The following is a 22,583-nucleotide window of genomic DNA, read 5'->3' on the forward strand; positions in this document are numbered from 1 at the left end:
TTCTGTCTGGAGCCCAAAGCAATGCAATGTCCTCTAATAACGGCCTTATGGGCTTCCCACAAGACGGCTTGGGAAGAGACAGAACCCTCATTAGTAGTAAAATAATCAGTAATGCATTGGTGGATCGACTCACGGGAAGGAAGGGACTTCAGTAGGGAATCATTAAGACGCCAGTGACATCTGCGGACAGAAGAGGAAAACGGAGAAAAGTGAACCAGAATAGGGCTATGGTCAGACCAGGAAATAGGCTCTAGTGAGGCAGAGGTGAGCATACGGACCATGGGAAGATTCCCCAAAAAATAGTCGATACGAGTATGGAGTTTATGGGGGTGAGAGTAAAAAGAAAAGGAGCGGTCAGAGGGGTGGTCAATGCGCCATAGGTCAAAAAGTGCAGCTGAGCGAATCAATCAACGAAAAAGTGTGGAGAGGCGTACCTGCGAAGCAGGTGGTGGGGACCCAGCGAGCGAGTGACGGTCAACCCTTGGGGAAAAAACTAAATTAAAATCCCCACCCAACAACCAGGCCGAGGGAGCACATTTATGAAGACGAGTGAAGACCCGCTTAAGGAAGGGTAATTGGGAGGAATTCGGGGCATAGACATTACAGAGGAGCAGCTGTTTATCCCCCAGGGTCCCTTGTACAATAAGAAACCTGCCCAAGGGGTCGGCATATGAGGAGGTGACCTGTAAGGGACATGTTCTAGATATTAATATAGCCACTCCAGCAACCCTTCTATCAGCGGAGGCAAGAAAAGCTTGAGGGTACAGGTGATGAAGGAATTGAAAAGTGCCCGTCTTATCGAAGTGTGTCTCCTGAAGGTATACAATATCAGCTTTAAGGGCTACCAGCTCCCTCTGCAGCAAACGCCGCTTTGTGGGGGTATTGAGACCCTTGACATTCAAAGAGACTCACTTAGCCATAAGAGTAGATAGAAGGAAAAAATCAAGTGCTGTGTACAGTACTCACTCAGCCTATCAAGGGCGCTCAGGAAGGTCCCCCGAAAAACAGCAGTCCGCAGCGGTAAGCTAGACTTCCTAGGAGGGAAAGAGGAAAAAAAAGAAGCCAGACTACCAGGATAAGGAAATAAAGGAGAGAACACAGAGAGACAAAGGGAAAAACCAGACGGAAACACCAGGGAAAGGGGACACAACAAAGAGAACCAAGAAATAACCACTGGAACATTAGCCAGTGTGGAGGCCAAAATGGGGAAACAAAAGAGCAATAAACAGCACCATCTCACCGTTTGCCATAGCCTCAAGGGGGGGGGGAGGTGGAAGAACGCAACGAGAGCGATACCGCTCAGATAGACCAGCATCCCGCCTAGGGGCCAGGCAAATGAGAGAGAGTCCACCCTCAGCACAATCCCGAGGGGTAGATCATGGAAACATCAGGAACCTAAAATGCAAAAGTTAGTCACATATCAGCATAAAAACAGAGTATCAAATAGAAGATCCGACTCCACAGCAACACCCGGACCATAGGCATCAGCAAGCGGGAGGTAGTCCAATCAAGGAGGATCCGGACCAGCCTTCTGCAAGCCAGAGGTTGAGGCAATGCGATCAGACCGGTGATGCTTCCCCCGCACAGGCTGCCACACCGGAGGCAGAGATGGGGGAGGAGGGATCAGTCCCCAATCCGTGAGAGGAGGGACCAGGAGGTCTAAGGTTGAGCAAAAGTCCTGCAAGTCCAGAAACGTACGTAGAACAGCAGAGCGTCCATCCCGCCTGGCCTGCAGAGCAAATTGAAAAGACCATCTGTAAGGGATCTGTGCAGCACGTAGGGAGGACAGGAGGGGTTGTAGCATCCTTCTCTTGCGGAGGGTGATCCAGGAAAGATCTTGAAAGAGCTGTATAGGGGCTCCATCAAGTTGAAATTCCGGAGGGAGCGCGACTTAGCCATTATGCGTTCCTTCAATTGGAAATCCGCCAGACAACAGATGACATCTCGTGGTGGGCCATTGGCGGGGCGGGGGCGCAGGGCCCGGTGAGCCCGATCCAATTTGATCTTGTGGGATGGCGGCTCACCCAGTATCATGTTAAAGATGGCCTCTAGAGTGATGTGCAGATCTTCGGCCTGCGGAGCTTCCGGAAGGCCACGGACCCGTATATTGTTACGCCTTCCCCTATTGTCCAAGTCCTCCACATGCGAATGTAGATCGTTAAGAAAATCAGTCTGGGCAGACAGGGTACCCTGGAGTTTAGAGATGTAGGATCTGGTAGAATCGTGGGCCCCCTCAATATCATCCACTCTATTGGAGACATGCTGGAGATCTTTACGCATATCAGCGATTTCCGCTCTGCAGGCATCCCTAACCTCAGCAACAAGAGCCCGGAAGTCCTCCTTAGACGGCAAATGAGAGAGCAGCTGGCTGAAATCCATGGAGAGAGGGGCAGAGGCAGGGACCCCCGAGCAATCTAGATCAAAATCAGGGCCATCTTCCCAGGTCGGTTGACCAGATTTACCAGACTGGCCCCTAGGGGACCCTGAGGCTGAGGAGGGGCCCGGCTGGGATAACATCCCAGGGGAACCCCCAGTGCGTCCTGGGGCAGTCATAGTCCTTTGAGACTTTGGAGGAGTCTCAGCAAGGGCCACAGCAAGGGCAGGGGGCCAATCACACCCCTCAGAGGTAAGGGCCGGGTGGGCAGCAGGCACAGTAGGGGAGATTACAGGGGACCCACAAACCTCCAACAGGGGACCATCAGGAGCAGGAGGGACCCCTAAATCCACGGGTTCCAGGGCAGCAGGAGGGAGGTCCAGCACAGGGACTAGCCCAGGGCCAAAGTCCAGTTCCCCCAGAGCACAGTCCGGCACCCCTCCCCCTCCAGATACAGCACAGGCAGCAGCAGAGGCAGCAGTGGGACCAGGAATGGGGGACTGCAGCAGTTGGGCCTGCAGACCCTTAATCCCAAGGCCAGCGGTGGACGGGGCCGGGGAGGGACAGGAGGGATTCACAAGGCTCACCCCAGGGTCCGTGAAGGCAGCAGGAGGATCACTTTGACTGTCCGAGCCGGTCGCCGGGTCGCGGGATCCAGCAGCGGCTCCCACTGAGCGGGACCGCAGTTGGCGGGGAGGCCGGAGTTGACGAGGAGTGCTGGCGAAGATAGCGCCTAATCCCTCCCGACAAAGTTTGGCAGGCAAGTCCGGGGGCCGGGGTCTGTCTGCGGCATCTGGTTCCCCTGGGCATCAGAAAGAGGGTGGATGTAGGCTAATGTAGCGAATAGTACGGCCACGAGGCGCGGAGATCAGAGACTAAGCGGCCATCTTCGGTCGCGGCAAGCCACGCCCCCTCTTTTTGGCCTTCTCTACACTCTCCTCATCCACACTTTCATAGTGGGAGGAATCGGAAGAGTCGGCCATATTGCCTTCTTCTTCGCCCAGTCTCCTGATCTCCTCATCCAGCACGTCCTCCTCCAGGGCTTCAGTAATTTCAGGGCCAGCTTCAGGAGCAGGGGCCGGAGCTACCCCCGTCACTTGGGCACTCTCCAGCTCCCTACTCCTCCTCCGATTCTCTTCCCGCCTTAGTTTGGCGGGGCCCTTCCTCCTCACTAGCCCTGGTGCGCCCCCATCCCTGCTCGTACCCTCTCCAGCTGAGGCAACTTCACAGCTCTCCCCAGCCGGAGCGGCCACCGCACGGGCGAAGGCACTAGGACAACGGCTAAAAGGGTGCCCGAGGACACCACACAGATGGCAGCGGATCTGCCTACAGGATGTGGCCAGATGACCCACCCCACCACACAAAGCACAGACCTGTACAGTACAGGCTGCGCTAAAATTGGTGGGGCTACCGCACCTGTGACAGACCTTAGGCTGCCCCTGGTAGAAGACCTGGATCCTGTCACTTCCAAGGAAGGCGGCTGACTGAATGTGGGCAACCGTACTCCCTGAACGCCTGAGTTTGACGGAAAACGTCCAGGCCCCGGACCAGATCCCGTGCTCGTCAAAGTTTTTCTTGGGCATGTCCGTCACATCCCCATACCGACCGAGCCAGGTCATGATGTCGTAACAAGAAAGTGACTCGTTACGGGTCAAAACGGTCACCTTCTTGACTGAGTTCTGACGGGAAATTTACCTTTATGGCAAAATCCCGCCAGACGGGCTCGTTCTTCGCCACCTCGTAGTTTGACCAGAAGAGTTCGAGACCCTCTGGCCGAACGAAACTGACGTCAATCTCGGACGTACCGTAGGGGTGGATCAGGGCAAAGATGTCACTCGCCCTGAATTCCATCTGGAGGAGCTCAACCACTTTAGCGCGAGGTGGGCACGCATCCTCACCCCTCCAAATCAGACGGACCACATTCCTGCGGTTATTGTCCTGCCCGGTTGTCGGGAGGGACCAGACCACCTCCCCATTCTGCTCTTGGAAAGCCCCCAAACCGTGCCTCTCTATCCAGAAAGACAGGTCGACCTCACCCCTTCCCTCTACCTGGATTGACCTGTCTCCCCTACGCAGAGCCTCCAGGAGGCGCTGTTGCAAGTAACCCCCGGGGCCGGACTGAGACGGGGACCCCCTGGACCCCCGGCAGCGACATTAGCATAGCTCCTAGGAGCAGTCACTGCCGGGGGGCAGCCGGGCCAGACCCAGAACCACCATTCACACCACCACTCACATCATCCTTTTTTCCATCTATACCACTACTCCCACCAACATTCACTCCACTGACACTCCTCATCCACAACACTACTACACTCAGCATTCTCACTCATACCCTGCCTAACTGATTCTGGGCTGGCTGGGAATTATAGTACTGCTGGCTTTACTAAAATCTTTTTTCCCGGCTTGGCTGCTGATGCTGCTGACAATGGCTCCTCCTCCTGACTGGGCAATTATGCCTCCTGAGTCTGGGGCTGCCCCCCCCCCCCTCACAGGGTAGTGCCCCGCAGTGCCCGCAGAACAAACTGTACTCGGGGGACCGCCCCCCCCGAGCACACGGACTCGACGCTCTCTGGAGCCCGGACACATCCCCCCCCCCCTCACAGGGGAGTGCCCCGCGGCGCCAGTAGTGCCCACAGTACTCGGGGAACCCCCCCCCCCGAGCACACGGCAGCGTAACTTGCCTCTGACACTTGGACACGCCCCCTGCCACCCTGGGGCGGTCCTGCAGTGCCAGAGCTGCCCGGCGTGAGCCCATCCTGCCCTTCCCTACCAACAGGATGGGTGGGCTTCACAACTATTGCGCCCTTAGCTTTTCCTGACGTCATACTGTACTCCCCATGCTGGCCCGGCTCCACCACAGGAACGGGGTCTGGCAGTTTGGGGGAGCCCGCAGCCTGAACCAGCTTTGCAGTTGGCCCAGACTGCTGGAAAGGGACAAATACATATTGCACCGTCTCCTTGGTCTTTTGCTTCTTGGCCTTCTGCTTTACCACCACATCCTCACAATCATAGTCGCCAAAGGTGAAATTCTGGAGGTGGGCTGGTTACTCTTGCATCATAATCGCCCTCAATAGACGCCCAGCCTCACCCTCCATGTCATCCTCCTCGCTCTCACTTGGTGGTAGTGCCACCTGTCCACCTCAATGTAGCTGTCCTGGGTCTGGGTGTCACAGGGAGTAGCTACAACTTCCGCACATTGTGCACTTTCCTCCATCACATCTTCACCACCATCCTCACTATCTTCGCCGCCGCTACTCTCCCCATCATCCACCTCCACCTTACCTGGGGATTTCATGGCGGCAAACCGATCGCTGTTGATCAGCTTCTCCTTAAAGAGACCGCTCCCCTCCAGTATCTCCGCTCTCCTCGCCTCCAGCTTCACAATCTCGCCTTTCAGCGCTGTTATCCTTTTCTTTAGTTCTGGCTTGCTCTTTCTGGATCCGGCGCTCATCAGACTCTGGGCCGCACGCAGATCCTCTCTGACCATCCTCAGCTCCCCGCCGCACTGCTCATACTCCACAAACCTTGCGGCCATGCGGGAGCAGTACGTGGAGCTGGACTCGCCGGGCCCACTCTTCGACCACATCTCCACACTGTTTCTCCGTGCCCCTTTTCCACCAGTGGATCTCTGGCTGGCACCCGTGCCAGATCTTCTCCCGGCTGGAACAATGGCTGTCGAAGTTTTCACTCCACTCCCCGCCAGCCTAGAACGGAAAGTGGAGCCATGAGGCTCCATTGCAGGAGGCTCTTCCCCAGGAATCTGCCACCTTCCAGGGAAAGAAGGTGGAAAAAATCAGCCTCTCTCCACTTGAAGTCTGGAGTCTCAGGAGCTCAGCAACAGACACACCTAGTGACCACACCCTCCAGAGCTGTACTCACTATTCTGCTGGTGGGGTCACTGTGTACCTACATTACATTACTTATCCTGTACTGATCCTGAGTTATATCCTGTATTATACTCCAGAGCTGTACTCACTATTCTGCTGGTGAGGTCACTGTGTACATACATTACATTACTTATCCTGTACTGATCCTGAGTTATATCCTGTATTAAACCCCAGAGCTATACTCACTATTCTGCTGGTGAGGTCACTGTGTACCTACATTACATTACTTATCCTGTACTGATCCTGAGTTATATCCTGTATTAAACCCCAGAGCTGTACTCACTATTCTGCTGGTGAGGTCACTGTGTACCTACATTACATTACTTATCCTGTACTGATCCTGAGTTATATCCTGTATTATACTCCAGAGCTGTACTCACTATTCTGCTGCATAATTAGTAGTGCTTCTTGATATTTGCTTTGTACTAGACCTATGATTGTTGCTTATTATCTATAATATTTAGGTATTTTTTTATGTTATAGGTGCCCACCTGAACCCAGCTGTGTCCCTCTCCATGTTCCTCCTCCAGAAGATGACGGGGAGGCTGATGCTTGTCTACTGTTTGGCACAATTCCTTGGCTCTTTTATTGGCGCTGTGCTGGTGTTTGCGCTGTATTTTGGTATGTAATCTTGCTGGGAGGAGGGAGTATCGGCAGTAGGACACTGTATCCAGAGGGTCACTTAAAGGAAAACTTTCTCTTCGGTCAACGCCCCCCCCGCACTAACCAGCGGTACTGGCTGGTAGTTTCATGCTGACCGTACCCGGGTCCGCCGCGCCGTTCGGCAGTAATCTTCTATTTTCCCTATATGCTAATGAAGTGCTAATTGGCACTCTGACGTCAGTGCCGCTGGCCGCAGCGCTGCCCAGCTCATCAATATTCCTTTCCTCTCTCTTCATTACAGAAAAGGGAGAGGTGGGCGGCACTGCGGCCAGCGGCACTGACGTCAGAGTGCCAATTAGCACCTCTTTGGCATATAGCGAAAATAGAAGATTACGGCCGAACGGCACGGTGGATCAGGGCACGGTAAGCATCAAACTGATCAGCGCCCCCGCACTACCAGCCAGTATTGCTAGTTAGTGCGGGGGGAGAAAGCTGACAGTTTTCTTTTAAAGGGGTATTCCAGTGGAAAACTTTTTTTTATTTTATTTTTTATTTATTTTTTTTCTCCTTACTGAGGCCAGAAAGTTAAACAGACTTGTAAATTATTTCTATATATATAATATATATTCTTATTCCTTCCAGTACTTATCAGCTGCTGTATACTACAGAGGAAATTTTCTTTTTTGGATTTCTTTTCTGTCATGACCACAGTGCTATCTGACACCTCTGTTCATGTCAGAAACTGTCCAGAGCAGGAGAAAATCCCTATAGCAAACATATGCTGCTATGGACAGTGATGTCAGCAGAGAGCACTCTGCTCGTGACAGAAAATAACTTTCTCTGTAGTATTCAGCAGCTAAGTAGTACTGGAAGGATTAAGATTTTTTAATAGAAGTAATTTACAAATCTGTTTAACTTTCTGGCACCAGTTGATTAAAAAATAAAAATAAAAAATAAAAATTTCACAGGAGTGCCCACATTTTTTTTTTTTTTTTTTTTTTTTTACAACCCCTTTAGGGTTTCTACCAGGGAAACATGAAGCCCCCAAACAGAAATGGAGCACAGCTCAACTAAAATTTACCCCATGTCCCATAATGCTTTGCTAAGACCTTCTTTCCTGTTTATCTTCTATGTGTATTCCAGACGCCCTTCATGTGTACAGTGGGGGCAACTGGACGGTATATGGACCACAGGCCACCGCTGGGATATTTGCCTCCTATCCCTCAGAACATCTGAGTGCGATTAATGGATTCACAGATCAGGTAACGGAAGATCATGCCGGGACATACGTTTTGTATGTAGACAATTCAGATCTGGGTCAGCTGACTCCGTGACCTACGGGATGACATCTATCAGATCCATCCTAGCAGCTCGCAGACCCCTCCCAGCTCTATCTGTATACTGCTGCTATATCTATGGAATCTAGTAGTTATACATAATCAGGATATATAGTAGTTAATATATACATGATTGGGGTGCCGCAGCGTAGATCACGGGGGTCCCCAGGGGCAGGACCCCCACGATCTATGCTGCAGCACACCAGTCATGATTTATTATACACCTCCCCGAGAGGCTTTGTTTGTGAGAAAAAAAAATTGTGCCAAAATTGCTACATGTGCAAACAGTCTGAAGACAATAGGGTAAATACTTTTGTCACGTCTCCGTATTTCTCTATAAAAGTGCACTTTAAATAAGTAACGTCTTAGGCTCCTGGAGTCTCACCAGGGAATTAAGTTGGTCTAATTAGGTGAATTACAGTGATGGGACTTCATCCTCCTCTCTCTGCAAAACCAGAGGATTCATACACTGCTCAAAAAATAAAGGGAACACTAAGATAACTCATCCTAGATCTGAATGAATGAACTAATCGTGTGAAATAATTTCGTCTTTACATAGTTGAACAACAAAATCACACAAAAATATCAATGGAAATCAAATGTATCAACCCATGGAGGTCTGGATATGGAGTCACACTCAAAATCACAGGGGAAAACCACAGTACAGGCTGATCCAACTTTATGTAATGTCCTTAATACAAGTCACAATGAGGCTCAGTAGTGTGTGTGGCCTCCACGTGCCCGTATGACCTCCCTACAACGCCTGGGCATGATCCTGATGAGGTGGGGGATGGTCTCCTGAGGGATGTCCTCCGAGACCTGGACTAATGCATACGCCAACTCCTGGACAGTCTGAGGTGGATGGAGCGAGACATGATGTCCCAGATGTGCTCAATCGGATTCAGGTCTGGGGAACGGGCGGCCAGTCCATAGCATCAATGTCTTCTTCCTGCAGGAACTGCTGACACACTCCAGCCACATGAGGTCTAGCATTGTATTGTATTAGGAGGAACCCAGGGCCAACCGCACCAGCATATGGTCTCACAAGGGGTCTGAGGATCTCATCTCGGTACCTAATGGCAGTCAGGCTTCCTCTGGCAAGCATATGGAGGGCTGTGCAGCCCCCCAAAGAAATGCCACCGCATCGGTCATGCTGGAGGATGTTGCAGGCAGCAGAACGTTGTCCACGTCGTCTCCAGACTGTCATGTGCTCAGTGTGAACCTGCTTTCATCTGTGACGAGCACAGGGCGCCAGTGGCGAATTTGCCAATCTTAGTGTTCTCTGACAAATGCCGAATGTCCTGCAAGGTGTTGGGCTATAAGCACAACCCCCACCTGTGGACGTCGGGCCCTCATACCACCCTCATGGAGTCTGTTTCTGACCGTTTGAGTGGACACATGCACATTTGTGGCCTGCTAGAGGTCATTTTGCAGGGCTCTGGCAGTGCTTCTTGCACAAAAGCTCTCATTGATGTGCCATCCTGGATGAGCTGCACTACCTGAGCCACTTGTGTGGGTTGTAGACTCAGTCTCATGCTACCACTAGAGTGAAAGCACTGCCAGCATTCAAAAGTGACCAAAATATCAGCCAGGAAGCATAGGAACTGAGAAGTGGTCTGTGGTCACCACCTGCAGAACCACTCCTTTATTGGGGGTGTCTTGCTAATTGCCTATAATTTCCACCTGTTGTCTGTTCCATTTGCACAACAGCATGTAAAATTGATTGTCAATCAGTGTTGCTTCCTGAGTGGACGGTTTGATGTCACAGAAGTGTCATTGACTTGGAGTTACATTGTGTTTGTTTTAAGTGTTTTTATTTTTATTTTTTTTTTTTTTGAGCAGTGTAGAAATGTAGGTAGCCTTAGGAAATCAATCTCTGTTACGAAACAGAAATCCTTATTGATGAAAACCCACTCCTGCAACATCAGCTAGAACAGGTAAGCATGAGGCATACACAAGAACCTCTACATTATTCTCTAACCTCTGCTGCACAATATAAGAAATTTTTTTTTGTGATGACTGCAAGATTGGGGGGGGGGGCTGTAATTTTCATCATGGGTTATACCTCAACTATGAGAGACATAGGGGGAGATTTAGCAAAACCGGTCTAGAGGAAAAGTTGCCCATAGCAACCAATCAGATCGCTTCTTTAATTTTTAACAAGGCCTCTGCAAAATGAAAGAAGCAATCTGATTGGTTGCTATGGGTAACTGGGCAACATTTCTCTGGACAGGTTTTTATAAATCTTCCCCCATAATGAGAAAAAAAAATCCATAACATTTGTCTGATTTTTAAAGAATTTATTTGCAAATTATGGTGGAAGATTTAACCCCTTAAGGACTGAGCCCTTTTTCGCAATTCTGACCACCGTCGATTTACGAATTAATAACGCGAAAACGCTTTTACCAAATATTCTGATATTGTTTTTTTCGTGACATATTCTACTTTATGTTGGTGGCAAATTTTCGGCGTTACTTGCATCCTTTTTTTGGTGGAAAATCCCAAAATTTCAGGAAAATTTTGAAAGTGTTGCATTTTTCTAACTTTGAAGCTCTCTCCATGTAAGGAAAATGGATATTCCAACTAAATTTTATTTTTCTTCACAAATACAATATGTCTTCTATATGTTGGCATCATATGGACATACTTTTGCTTTTTGAAAAAATTAGAGGGCTTCAAAGTAGAGGAGCAATTTTCAAAAATGTCATGAAAATTGCTAAATCTGAAGGGACAGATGTTACAGAACTACAACTCCCAGCATGCCTGGGCAGTCTAGGCATGCTGAGAGTTGTAGTTTGGCAACATCTGGAGGGCTACCGTTTGGGCACCACTGTAACAGTGGTCTCCAGCCTTTGGCTGTCTGGGAATGCTGGGAGTTGGTGTATGGCCTTCCTAGTGGTTGCCACAGTAAAGATCACTTTACTGTGTGGGGTGGGGGAATTGAAAGTGAAAGTAGTTTCCCTACTTCCCCCTCGACATCCAGTGGTGGGCAGAATGGGGGGGGGGGGGTTGCCATGGTACTGTCCTGCTCTGCCATTGGTCAGAATCAGTTCTGACCATGGGCAGGGGATAGGAGGAGATCGCAGCACTGTGACCTCACTCCTAGCCCTCAGGATGATCGGGGCTGTCCCTGACAGCTCCGATCATCGCTATTTTCCGGGTGATCGGGTCACCAGAGACCCGATCAGCCCGGCATAGCAGAAAATTGCATGTCTGAATTGACATGTGATTTTTTGCGATCGTCGACATGGGGGTGTCTCAGGACCCCCGCCCCCCCCCCTGGGTGATGTGTTGGGATGCCTGCTGAATGATTTCAGCATGCATTTCGGTCCGGTCCCCAACCCGGGATTCCGGAATTCCCACGGGCGTATGCATACGCCCCAAGAGTATCCTTAAGGACTCGGGAAGCAGGGCGTATGCATATGCCTGGCGTCCTGAGCAGGTTAAGTATTTCGTCAATAACAAAAGTTCATCTCAAGACTTAGTCATTGCCAACAAAGGGTATATAACAGAGGTCAAATGTTTTCTAAAAATCTTCACAAGGTTTTCACACACTGTCGCTGGTATTTTGGCCCATTCCTCCATGCAGATCTCCTCTAGAGTAGTGATGTTTTGGGGCTGTTGCTGGGCAACATGGACATTCAACTCCCTCCAAAGGTTTTCTATGGGGTTGAGATCTGGAGACTGGCTAGGCCCCTCCAGGACCTTGAAATGCTTCTTACAAAGCCACTTCTTTGTTGCCCGGGCGGTGTGCTTGGGATCATTGTCATGCTGAAAGACCCAGCCACGTTTCATCTTCAATGCCCTTGCTGATGGAAGGAGGTTTTCATTCAAAATCTCACGAAACATGGCCCCATTCATTCTTTCCTTTTACATGGATCAGTCGTCCTGGTCCCTCTGCTGAAAAAACAGCCCAAAAGGGTGATGTTTCCACCCCCATGCTTCACAGTAGGTATGGTGTTCTTTGGATGCATAACAGCATTCTTTCTCCTCCAAACATGACAAATTGAGTTTTTACCAAAAAGTTCTACTTTGGTTTCATCTGACCATATGACATTCTCACAATACTCTTCTGGATCATCCAAATGCTCTCTAGCAAACTTCAGACGGACCTGGACATGTACTGGCTTAAGCAGGGGGACACGTCTGGCACTGCATGATTTGAGTCCCTGGCAACCTAGTGTGTTACTGTTGGTAGCCTTTGTTATTTTGGTCCCAGCTCTCTGCAGGTCATTCACTAGGTGTACCCCCCGTGTGGTTCTGGAATTATTGCTCACCATTAGAGATGAGCGAACTTACAGTAAATTCGATTCGTCACGAACTTCTCAGCTCGGCAGTTGATGACTTTTCCTGCATAAATTAGTTCAGCTTTCCGGTGCTCCGCTGGGCTGGAAAAGGTGGATACATTCCTAGGAAAGAGTCTCCTAGGACTGTATCCATCTTTTCCAGCCCACGGGAGCACCTGAAAGCTGAACTAATTTATGCAGGATAAGTCCTCAACTGCCGAATCGAATTTACTGTAAGTTCGCTCATCTCTAAATGTGATTATAAAATATATATATATTTATTATATAATTGTGTTTTTTTTTGTTTTTTTTTAAATATTTATTTCACACACCGTCATATACACAGTGGGGAAAAAGTATTTAGTTAGACAGCAATTGTGCAAGTTCTCCCACTTAGATGAGAGAGGCCTGTAATACCTCATCTATGGAAAAAATAAATAAAATATATATATACACACACACAGTGTGTGTGTGTGTATGTATGTATGTATGTGTGTATATATGTATATATATATATATATGTATATATATATATGTATATATATATAATATAATATATAATATATAATATATAATATATAATATATAATATATAATAATATAATATATAATAATATAATATATAATAATATAATATATAATAATATAATATATAATAATATAATAATATATTATAATATATAATATATTATAATATATAATATATTATAATATATAATATATTATAATATATAATATATTATAATATATAATATATAATATATTATAATATATAATATATTATAATATATAATATATTATAATATATTATAATATAATATATAAATTTTAATTTGTCCCAACCAGGGTGCCTCCAGCTGTTGCAAAAAAAAACTCTCGGAGTGCTTGTTGGCATCCATTGGTTGTCCGGCCATGCTGGGAGTTGTAGTTTTGCCTTAGGGACAGCAGGATAGATGCCAAGGCAATAGCACATACCCATTAATCTTTATTTTGCTGCTCTCTGCACCCATGACTCCCATATGTTGTTCCTCAGGTGATTGCCACCGCTGCCCTGATGATCTGCATTCTGGCCATCATCGATGAGGACAACAACGCAGCCCCCCGGGGTCTTCAGCCATTTATCATTGGACTAGTAGTTCTACTAGTTGGCCTTTCTATGGGATTTAACTGTGGATACCCCATTAATCCAGCCCGGGACCTGGCACCTCGAATCTTCACAGCGTTAGCCGGCTGGGGCCTAGAAGTCTTCAGGTAATGTCTAGTCCCCACGGTTCTATATCTTCATGTCTACATTGGGTGCACTTACTGCTACTGAGAATATCTACAGTGCGTTCGGAAAGTTTTCAGACCCTCTCACATTTTGTTCTGTTGCTCCTTTTGTTTCCCATTCTCCTGCCCCCAATCCCCCATAATGACCAAGGGATTACCGAAGGCTACTAACCTCTACTGATCTATTCAGAAGGAAAAACAATAATCTCACAGTGACATAAGTATTCATACCCTTTACTCAACTTAGGTGAAGCCTCTCTTGGCAGCCATAACAGCCTCGGGTCTTCTTGAAGATGAGGTGACAAGGTTTACACACCTGGATTTGGGGATTGTCTGCTCTGTCAGGATGGATGGGGTCTGTTGGTTGAAGCCATTTTCGAGTCTCTACAGAGATGTGTGAGGCAGATAGTTCAATATTGGTTTGATCAGACCAGAGAGTCTTGTTTCTCACAATCTGAGACTCCAGGTGGATTTTACGTGTCTCCAAGGCTATCTTTACATGTCAGAATTTCCCGATGAAGATGCGGAACTCCAGCCAAATGATGCGGACGAGGAATTCTGCATCTTTCTGCATATAATCCTACAAAACAACATCCGCAAAATCCAGTAATTGCTACCCGATTTAAGTGTACATCCTACAAAGAAAATGGTAGACTTCAATATTGTACAATATAGACATAATCTTTATTGAGAACACATACAATATATAAAATACACAGAACACCACAGGATGACAAACTCACAGGTAAATGGTGGAGTATACTGGGCGGGGAAAACAATAGAGCAAGGGGGACCACAGGGACTTAGTGCAAAAAATATCCATGCAAGTCAAAGTGCAAAGTGCAAGATCACAGTATTATACAGCCTGGATAAAGTGCTAAAGTAGCTGCCATACAGAAGTAGTGCATTCATTTCAAGCTGTTATACGGATGTCTAATTGCACATGCCCTTATTCCCCCTTACAAGGCTCTCAATGTAGCCTGAACAGTAATAAAAAGACCAGAAGCCATGTATACAGAGTGCAAGTCCCACCAGTTCCACAGATTACCTGTGAGCATACAGAACGCTCCCCTCCCCTATCTTTCTGCATATGTGCGGAATTCATGCGTAAATTCTGTGTGAATTCTCCCTACACAGAAAATGGTGCTTTTGTTTTGTTTCGTGTGGAATCCGCATCAATTCCGCATTTGGGTGGAGGAAGAGAAAAAAAAAAGCCCCATTGACTTCCATGGCATTCCGCATGAATTTAGGGCAGGACCTTTTTTTTTTTATGCGGAAAGCAGAATTTCCGCAGTGGAAAGACTGATGTGGAAACTCTACTGTGTGAATGGGACAGCGGAATCCCATTGTAGTGTATTGGCTCCAAATTTATGCAGAAATTAGATGCGGAATTTCCATTGTGTGCACATAGCCTAAGGGTATGTTCAGACGAGGGGATCCACATAGTATTTTACGCTACAGATCCGCCACGGAAGGACCCCTACAGTGTGTCTCAGATGTGCCTGCTCGGAGCGGCAAATGGCAATACGTATTAGCCATCATGCCCCCTCCCATAGACATGAATGGAGGGGGCGTGATGTAATGTCACGAACATGGAAGCTCCAAGCTTCCATGTTCCAGCCGCTGGCGGCCCGGAGATTGTGGGAGTCCCCAGCGGCAGGACCCCATGATCTACACTGGCACCCCAGTCATTAGATGGGGGGGGGGGGGTCCCAGATGCTGATCTCCGGTGTACAGCGCAAACTCATGCCCCCTGTCAGGCCCAAGGCCTGATTATTAAAATCCTATATGTGTATTATAAATTATATCTGTGTATGAACTAAGACATGGGTGAGGGGTCATTCAGACTGTGTTTTGTGTATTGCATTTTATTGGAGGTCTGGCTGTCTTGGGATCTCCTTTTGAAGTCGTGCACTCTGGTCCCATCATATAATCAAACAGAGAAGGGGCCAGGAAGAGAGAAGACCCCCTGGTTGGACCAGAGGGGAGGGGGGAATGGAGTCTCCCTCCCAAGAAAGTAGATATGTTATTTTAAAACAATGCTAGACTCAAAGCTGGGCCACAAGCTGACAAGACCATCCTAAGAACAGCTGAAACTCAATCTCTTGGAACTGCTATACCATCATGCTGTAAGAACTTCATCTTTTGTTTTCTGAACTTGACTTGCAAAACTCTTTTATATATTTTTGTAACTGTATGTCATTTGTTCCTGCATGTATATGTATGTGTGTGTATATGTATATATATAAATCACGGTGATACCTTTTATCAGATTATTTAATTTATCAGCTCTGGTCTTTGATCTCTAAATATATGAGCTCACCTTTCTGAAGGCAGCTCTGGTGGAAACACGTTTATTTAAGGGTTAATTTGGTGACTTGCTGGGACTAGTAGTGGATACCCAGAGGTCTGGCGGCTTTAACCCTTGCACCATCACACTCTCTAGCGTCTTAGCTGGACCGATAGGGTGTGATCGTGACAACTGGTGGCAGCGGTGGGATATATTTAGAGATTTTTAGTGCTTGCTGGATTTTACCTGTAAGGAAATCTTAGCACTAAAAAAGAAATTGCATACATATTCTTGTGTGTAAATTCCAAAGACAGAGCTGGTTTAAAAGACATGCAAAAAGAGTGCAAGACAGTTCTGTCCTCCCCATCTCCTGTTTTACCTCCTCTGTCTGATCTTGGAAATATGGAGGCATATTGGAAGCAGTCCAAGCCTGCACTGGAGCTAATGTGCCAAGAAAAGGACATCCCTACTGCAGGAAAGAACAAGGAACAACTTATTGCTGATCTTGTGGAGTATGATGCCGGTGCAGAAGAGCTGAGTGACATGAGACAAAGTCCTACAGCTGGAACTGCCATCCAAGGACTGATATCTCCTGGGGAATACAACATTACTCCCCATCAGGACAGTACTCCACATGAGGCCTTGGACTCTTATATGCGGACTGCCTTACAACACCTTGGGAATGTGGATGCCAATATGAAACTCCAACTGCTTCTCCAGTACCAAACTTCTGAGAGAGAGGCACAGATATGAGCCGCAGAAAGAGAGGCCCAGGCACAAGCCGCAGAAAGAGGCACGAGCCACAGAGAGAGGCGGCAGAAAGAGAGGCCCAGCGAAGGCATGAACTGGAGGTTCTGAGGCTGAGAGGGGATGCTTTATCCACACGGAGTGATGTGCAGGATCAAGGAGACCACAAACCCTGCTTGGAACATTTCCCCATGTTGGAGAAAGATGGTGATCTGGATGTGTTCCTGAGGGGATTTGAAAAGGTTTGCCGGCATTTCCATCTACCTAAGGAACAGTGGGGACGATATCTAACCCCACAGTTGCAAGGGAAAGCTCTGGATGTGTTTGCTTCGCTTCCCTCTGAGAGTGACCAGGACTATGAGGCAATAAAATCTGCCCCGCTAAAAAGTTTTAATCGGACTCCAGAGGCTTATCGGAAAAGATTTAGGACTTTTCAACAAAGCGCCACAGAAAGCTGCACTGAACATGCAGGTCAGCTAAGGACTGCATTCAGGCAATGGACTGGGGGCCTAAAAGTCACTACCTATGAGGCCCTGGAGGACTTGATGGTCCTGGATCAGTTTCTCCAAACACGGAGCTTTGAAGCCAGAGAGTGGATTTTGGACCGCAAGCCCAAGGAAGCCATGGAAGCAGCAGAACTAGGAGATGACTTTGCCAACAACCGGGCGCCAGCAGCAAAGCGTGGATCTGCACAAGCCGGAGCAAGTACCTGGAGGGGAGCCCCACAACCACAAAGCACCACCAGGTCAGCCGGGAAATTCTTGCCATCATTCCCAAAAGCAACAGGAGCCACATTGGGTCAGGGGGACACCCGCAACAGATGCAACAATATTGGGCACCTGAGTGCCAGTTGTCCCACCAGTAGCTGGAGGACACACAGCTGTTCTTCTGGTGTCTGGAGCGGTGGAGAAAAGAGCGGATAACCTGCAGAGTGTAACTGTGGGTGAACGGGTGACAGTGGGTTTGCGAGATTCTGGAGCCTCCTTTACCTTGGTGCAGCCTGAAGTGGTGGATACAGAGGACATCATCCTTGGAAGAACCATGGCTTTAAAAGGAATTGGAGGTGTGCAGCCTGCTGTGCCCATGGCCCGTGTACCTGGATTGGGGTACAGGCAAAGGTTTGCGGGAGGTGGGAGTCTCCTGAGGACATCCCTGTTAATGTTCTGCTGGGGAATGATTTGGGTCGGATGCTCTGTCATTATGCTCCAGAGGACACTACCTGCACACCGGATGGGCTAGGAGAGAGCCCTGTTCATTCTGAGGTACTGTGCGAGACTTTGGGAGACATTGTTTAATGTGGTAACTGGGAGGGGGTGCAGGGGATTGATTGTTTACCTGTGACTGGACCAGTAATGTTTTCCAAAAGTGGAATGGGGTGTATTGTAAAATGTGGTGACAATGCATTGCCAATGCCAAAACCTAGTGGAGATGGGCTAGGGGGAGGGGTTGGTGTGCCCCTGGTGACATTTAAGGATGAGGGACCAGCAGTGAGTGATATGTCCCAATCCTGTGAGCCTAAGGAGAAGGAGGGAAGGAGTGATAGCCCTGTGTATGATGCCTGTATTATGTTTGGAACTGAGGGGAAGGTAAACCCCAGGGAGGCATACCAATGGTGGCAGTGGTAACACATCAGCAGCGTGCCAGGGCTGCAGCTTTAAAAGGAAGGGAGGATGGTGATGCAAGGGGCAAGCTGTGTGACTTGCAAGCCCCAGCAGAGGAAGGTGGAGATGCTAGTTCACCTGGGGGAAATGTGCTCCCTGATACCACGAGATGGGGCGAGGGAAATGAGCATTTCCGGGAAGCTCTGCGCAGTGACCCTTCCCTTGAAGGGTTGAGACAACGTGCTGAACATACAGGTGTTGACACAGATGGGCATCGGGTATATTGGGAAAATATCTTGTACTGGGAGTCCCTTTCCAAAGGCATGCTAGGGGCCCAGGAGAGAGAGGCAGCTAGTGGTTCCTAGGCAGTACAGGAAAGAGCTGCTGAGGTTAGCCCATGAGACCCCCCCCCCTGGCAGGACATTTGGGAGTGGCCAAGACAAAGTCCAGGTTGGCACACAATTTCTATTGGCCAGGTATGGGTACTGCTGTTGCAAATTACTGTAGATCCCGTCATGTCTGCCAAAGAGTGGGTAAGTCTGAGGATGTAACTCGTGTTCCCCTAGTGCCCGTACCAGTCATATCTGTACCTTTTGAATGAGTGGCAGTGGATATTGTGGGGCCTCTGGCTATACCCAGCAGCGCAGGGAAACAATGTATTCTTACTGTGGTGGATTATGCAACTAGGTACCCTGAGGCTGTTGCCTTATCCTCTGTCCGAGCAGATAAGGTGGCAGATGCTCTGATCAGTATATTCTGCAGGGTGGGGTTCCCCAAAGAAATGCTCACTGATCAGGGCACCCAGTTCATGTCCAATCTCATGCAAAGTCTCTGTAAAAAGGTGAATGTACAGCACTTGGTAGCAAGCCCATACCACCCCCAAACAAATGGTCTTTGTGAGAGGTTCAATGGGACCTTGAAACAAATGCTAAAAACCTTTTGTAGAATCTGAGGGCAGAGACTGGGAAAAGTATTTACCCCATCTGTTATTTGCTTACAGGGAGGTACCCCAAGAGTCTACAGGTTTCTCGCCCTTTGAATTATTGTATGGTCGCAAAGTGCAGGGACCCCTAGATTTAGTAAGAGGGGAATGGGAAGGGGGGCTACATGCCCCTGTGACTTCTGTGGTGGAGTATGTTCTGAGATTCAGGGACAGGATGCAGACATTGACTGGGCTGGTACATGACAACCTCACAGCAGCACAGTCCAGGCGGAAGTACTGGTATGATCGCAATGCAAGGGACCGGGTCTATGAAGTGGGACAGAAGGTAATGGTCCTAAACCCCATCAGGCAGAATAAGTTGCAGGCCGCCTGGGAGGGTACCTTCCCCATTCTGCAGCGCCTAGAACCCACCACATATGTAGTTGCTCTTGATGAGAAAGGTCAGAAGCAGAGAGTGTACCACATTAATATGCTAAAGGCATACTATGACCCTGAGGAGGTGGTACTCGGTGTATGCAGTACACAAGAGGAAGGGCTGGGTAGTGATCCCCTACTGGACCTAGTGGAGGAAGCTAAGAGCCAGGGATCCCTTCAGGATGTGGAGATCAATCCACAGCTCTCAGAGGAAAGAAAGGCAGCTAAGTCTGGTACTAGGCTGCTTCAGTGCCACCTTTACTGGGAAGCCAGGGCGATCTACTCTAGCCACCCATCATGTTGATACGGGGGACCAGCCACCGCTAAGACAGGTAGCCTACCGGGTATCCCCAGAGGTAAAACCCATATACACAAGGAGATTGAGGACATCTTGAAGTTAGGGGTAATTAAGAAGTCAAAAAGCCCTTGGGCCTCCCCAGTAATTCTGGTGCCTAAAAAAGACAAATCTACTAGGTTCTGTGTGGATTACAGAAGGTTAAATGCTGTCACTACCTTTGATGCATACCCTATGCCCAGAATAGATGAATTACTTGATCAGCTAGCAGGTTCCCAATATGTGACTATCATGGATTTAAGCAGAGGGTACTGGCAGATCCCTATGACCCCAGAGGCCCAGGAGCGGTCAGCCTTTATCACTCCCTTTTGGGTTGTTTGAGTGCTGTGTCATGCCTTTTGGGATGAAAAATGCCCCAGCCACTTTCCAACGACTGGTTGATCAGCTGCTAGAGGGCCACAGAGAATACGCCGTGGCATACTTAGATGATATTGCCATATTCAGTAACACCTGGGAGGAGCACCTGAGTCACCTGGGCAAGGTGGTGTAGCAAACAGCTGAGGTAGGGCTTACCATAAAACCAGAAAAGTGTCAAGTTGGCATGACAGAAGTGCAGTATCTGGGGCATAGGGTAGGAGGAGGGTCCCTATGCCCTGAGCCCAGTAAGGTGGAGTCTATTATGGCCTGGCCAATTCCTAAGACCAAAAAGCAGGTCATGTCCTTTTTGGGGACCGCAGGGTATTATCGTAGATTTGTCCCAGATTATAGTAAGATAGCAAAACCTCTCACAGACTTGACAAAAAAAGGTGTCCAAGCAAATTACCTGGACTGAGGATTGTGATAAGTCCTTCATTGCCCTCAAGACTGCACTGTCCAACTCTCCGGTCCTCCAGGCCCCAGATTTCAGTAGGAGGTTTGTGGTACAAACAGATGCTTCCAATTTTGGGCTGGGGGCTGTTCTTAGCCAAGTAAACTCCAATGGAGAAGAACACCCCATTCTCTACCTGAGTAGGAAGCTATTGCCTAGGGAAGTGGCCTATGCGGTCATAGAGAAGGAATGTCTAGCTGTGGTCTGGGCTTTGCAAAAATTACAGCCATACCTGTATGGCAGGGATTTTACTGTCATAACTGATCACAACCCTCTACATTGGTTGGACAGAGTGTCCGGTAACAATGGCAAACTGCTTCGCTGGAGTCTCATCCTCCAACAATATAATTTCACTGTCCAACACAGGAAAGGAAGCCTGCATCAAAATGCAGATGGATTATCTCGTCAGGGGGAAATAGACTGTTAATGGAGACAGATCTATCAGCCTGGAAAGGCAAGATCTCTCTGTCCCCATCTTAAGGGGGAGGTGTCAGGCCCAAGGCCTGATTATTAAAATCCTATATGTGTATTATAAATTATATCTGTGTATGAACTAAGACATGGGTGAGGGGTCATTCAGACTGTGTTTTGTGTATTGCATTTTATTAGAGGTCTGGCTGTCTTGGGATCTCCTTTTGAAGTCGTGCACTCTGGTCCCATCATATAATCAAACAGAGAAGGGGCCAGGAAGAGAGAAGACCCCCTGGTTGGACCAGAGGGGAGGGGGGAATGGAGTCTCCCTCCCAAGAAAACAGATGTTATTTTAAAACAATGCTAGACTCAAAGTTGGTTGTTAAAAGCCCTGCAGAGTGTGAAGCCGGCCTAAGGGCGCGTTCCTAAAGTTACAAGTTCCCTGGGGTCGATCTGATATCTTTGAATGATTTGTCTTCCAGGGCTGGTGACCATTGGTGGTGGGTGCCGGTCCTGGGCCCCATGATTGGAGCAGTTATTGGGACTATCCTTTATGAGCTGCTCATTGGGATCCATCATCCGTCTGCCCAGCAGAAGGAAGAACATGAAGATGATGAAGAGCATCACCCCCCTGAGTATGAGTTGGTTCACTCAACAGCATAGGCTGTAGGAGATCAGCAGGGTTCTTGTTTTACTACAGAGGGAGCTGTCGTGTTGTCTTCGCTACCCTCTATTTTGTACTAGAGGTGTGTGGTGTTGCTGTTGTTTCTCCTGTATATAAACTGAAACTTAGAATTTTTATACATAGAATTTTTACTGTGAAATCCTGTTCAAGTTGACAAAAAATGTCAATTGAGTTAAAAACATTTTTGCCTTCAGGAAATGAATTAGATTTTTGTACAGTGTATTTTGTTGTTTTTCATTAAAGGTAACATAAAACCTGTAGAGATGTGCATTTTAATTTAGAAAACATAATCCACAATTCGATCCAGTTTTGTGGAAGTGCCTATTTAAAGAGGTATTCCGCTGCCCCAGCGATCAGAACATTTTTCCGAACGCTTGGAGCGGGGGTTGTGATGTCACGGCCATGCCCTCTCATTGCAAGTCTAGGAGGTGGGGGGGGGGCGCATGGCGGCCGCCATGCCCCCTCCCATAGACTTGCATTGAGGGGGTGTGGCACTGGCCCTAACCCTCTAATCGAATGCCGGGGGTGCTGCATACAAATCGTGGGGCTCCCATCTGCGGGATCTACACGATC

The 22,583-nt window shown here is 48.3% G+C and overlaps 1 protein-coding gene across 3 annotated transcripts in view; it reads left to right on the forward strand.

Moving 5' to 3' along the window:
* LOC130358104 (aquaporin-3-like) overlaps window positions 1-22,259 on the forward strand; it is a 32,912-nt gene extending 10,653 nt beyond the window's left edge. For all 3 annotated transcript variants that reach the window (XM_056560919.1, XM_056560918.1, XM_056560920.1), the window contains exons 3-6: window positions 6,745-6,882; window positions 8,008-8,126; window positions 13,521-13,738; window positions 21,808-22,259. In XM_056560919.1, coding sequence (XP_056416894.1) covers window positions 6,745-6,882; window positions 8,008-8,126; window positions 13,521-13,738; window positions 21,808-21,988 — 656 coding nt within the window. In that variant the 3' untranslated portion in view covers window positions 21,989-22,259. The remainder of the gene's footprint in view (window positions 1-6,744; window positions 6,883-8,007; window positions 8,127-13,520; window positions 13,739-21,807) is intronic.
* Window positions 22,260-22,583: the final 324 nt, after the last annotated feature.

Source organism: Hyla sarda, chromosome 2, assembly GCF_029499605.1.
Source record: "Hyla sarda isolate aHylSar1 chromosome 2, aHylSar1.hap1, whole genome shotgun sequence".
NCBI classification, from domain to species: Eukaryota; Metazoa; Chordata; class Amphibia; order Anura; family Hylidae; genus Hyla; species Hyla sarda.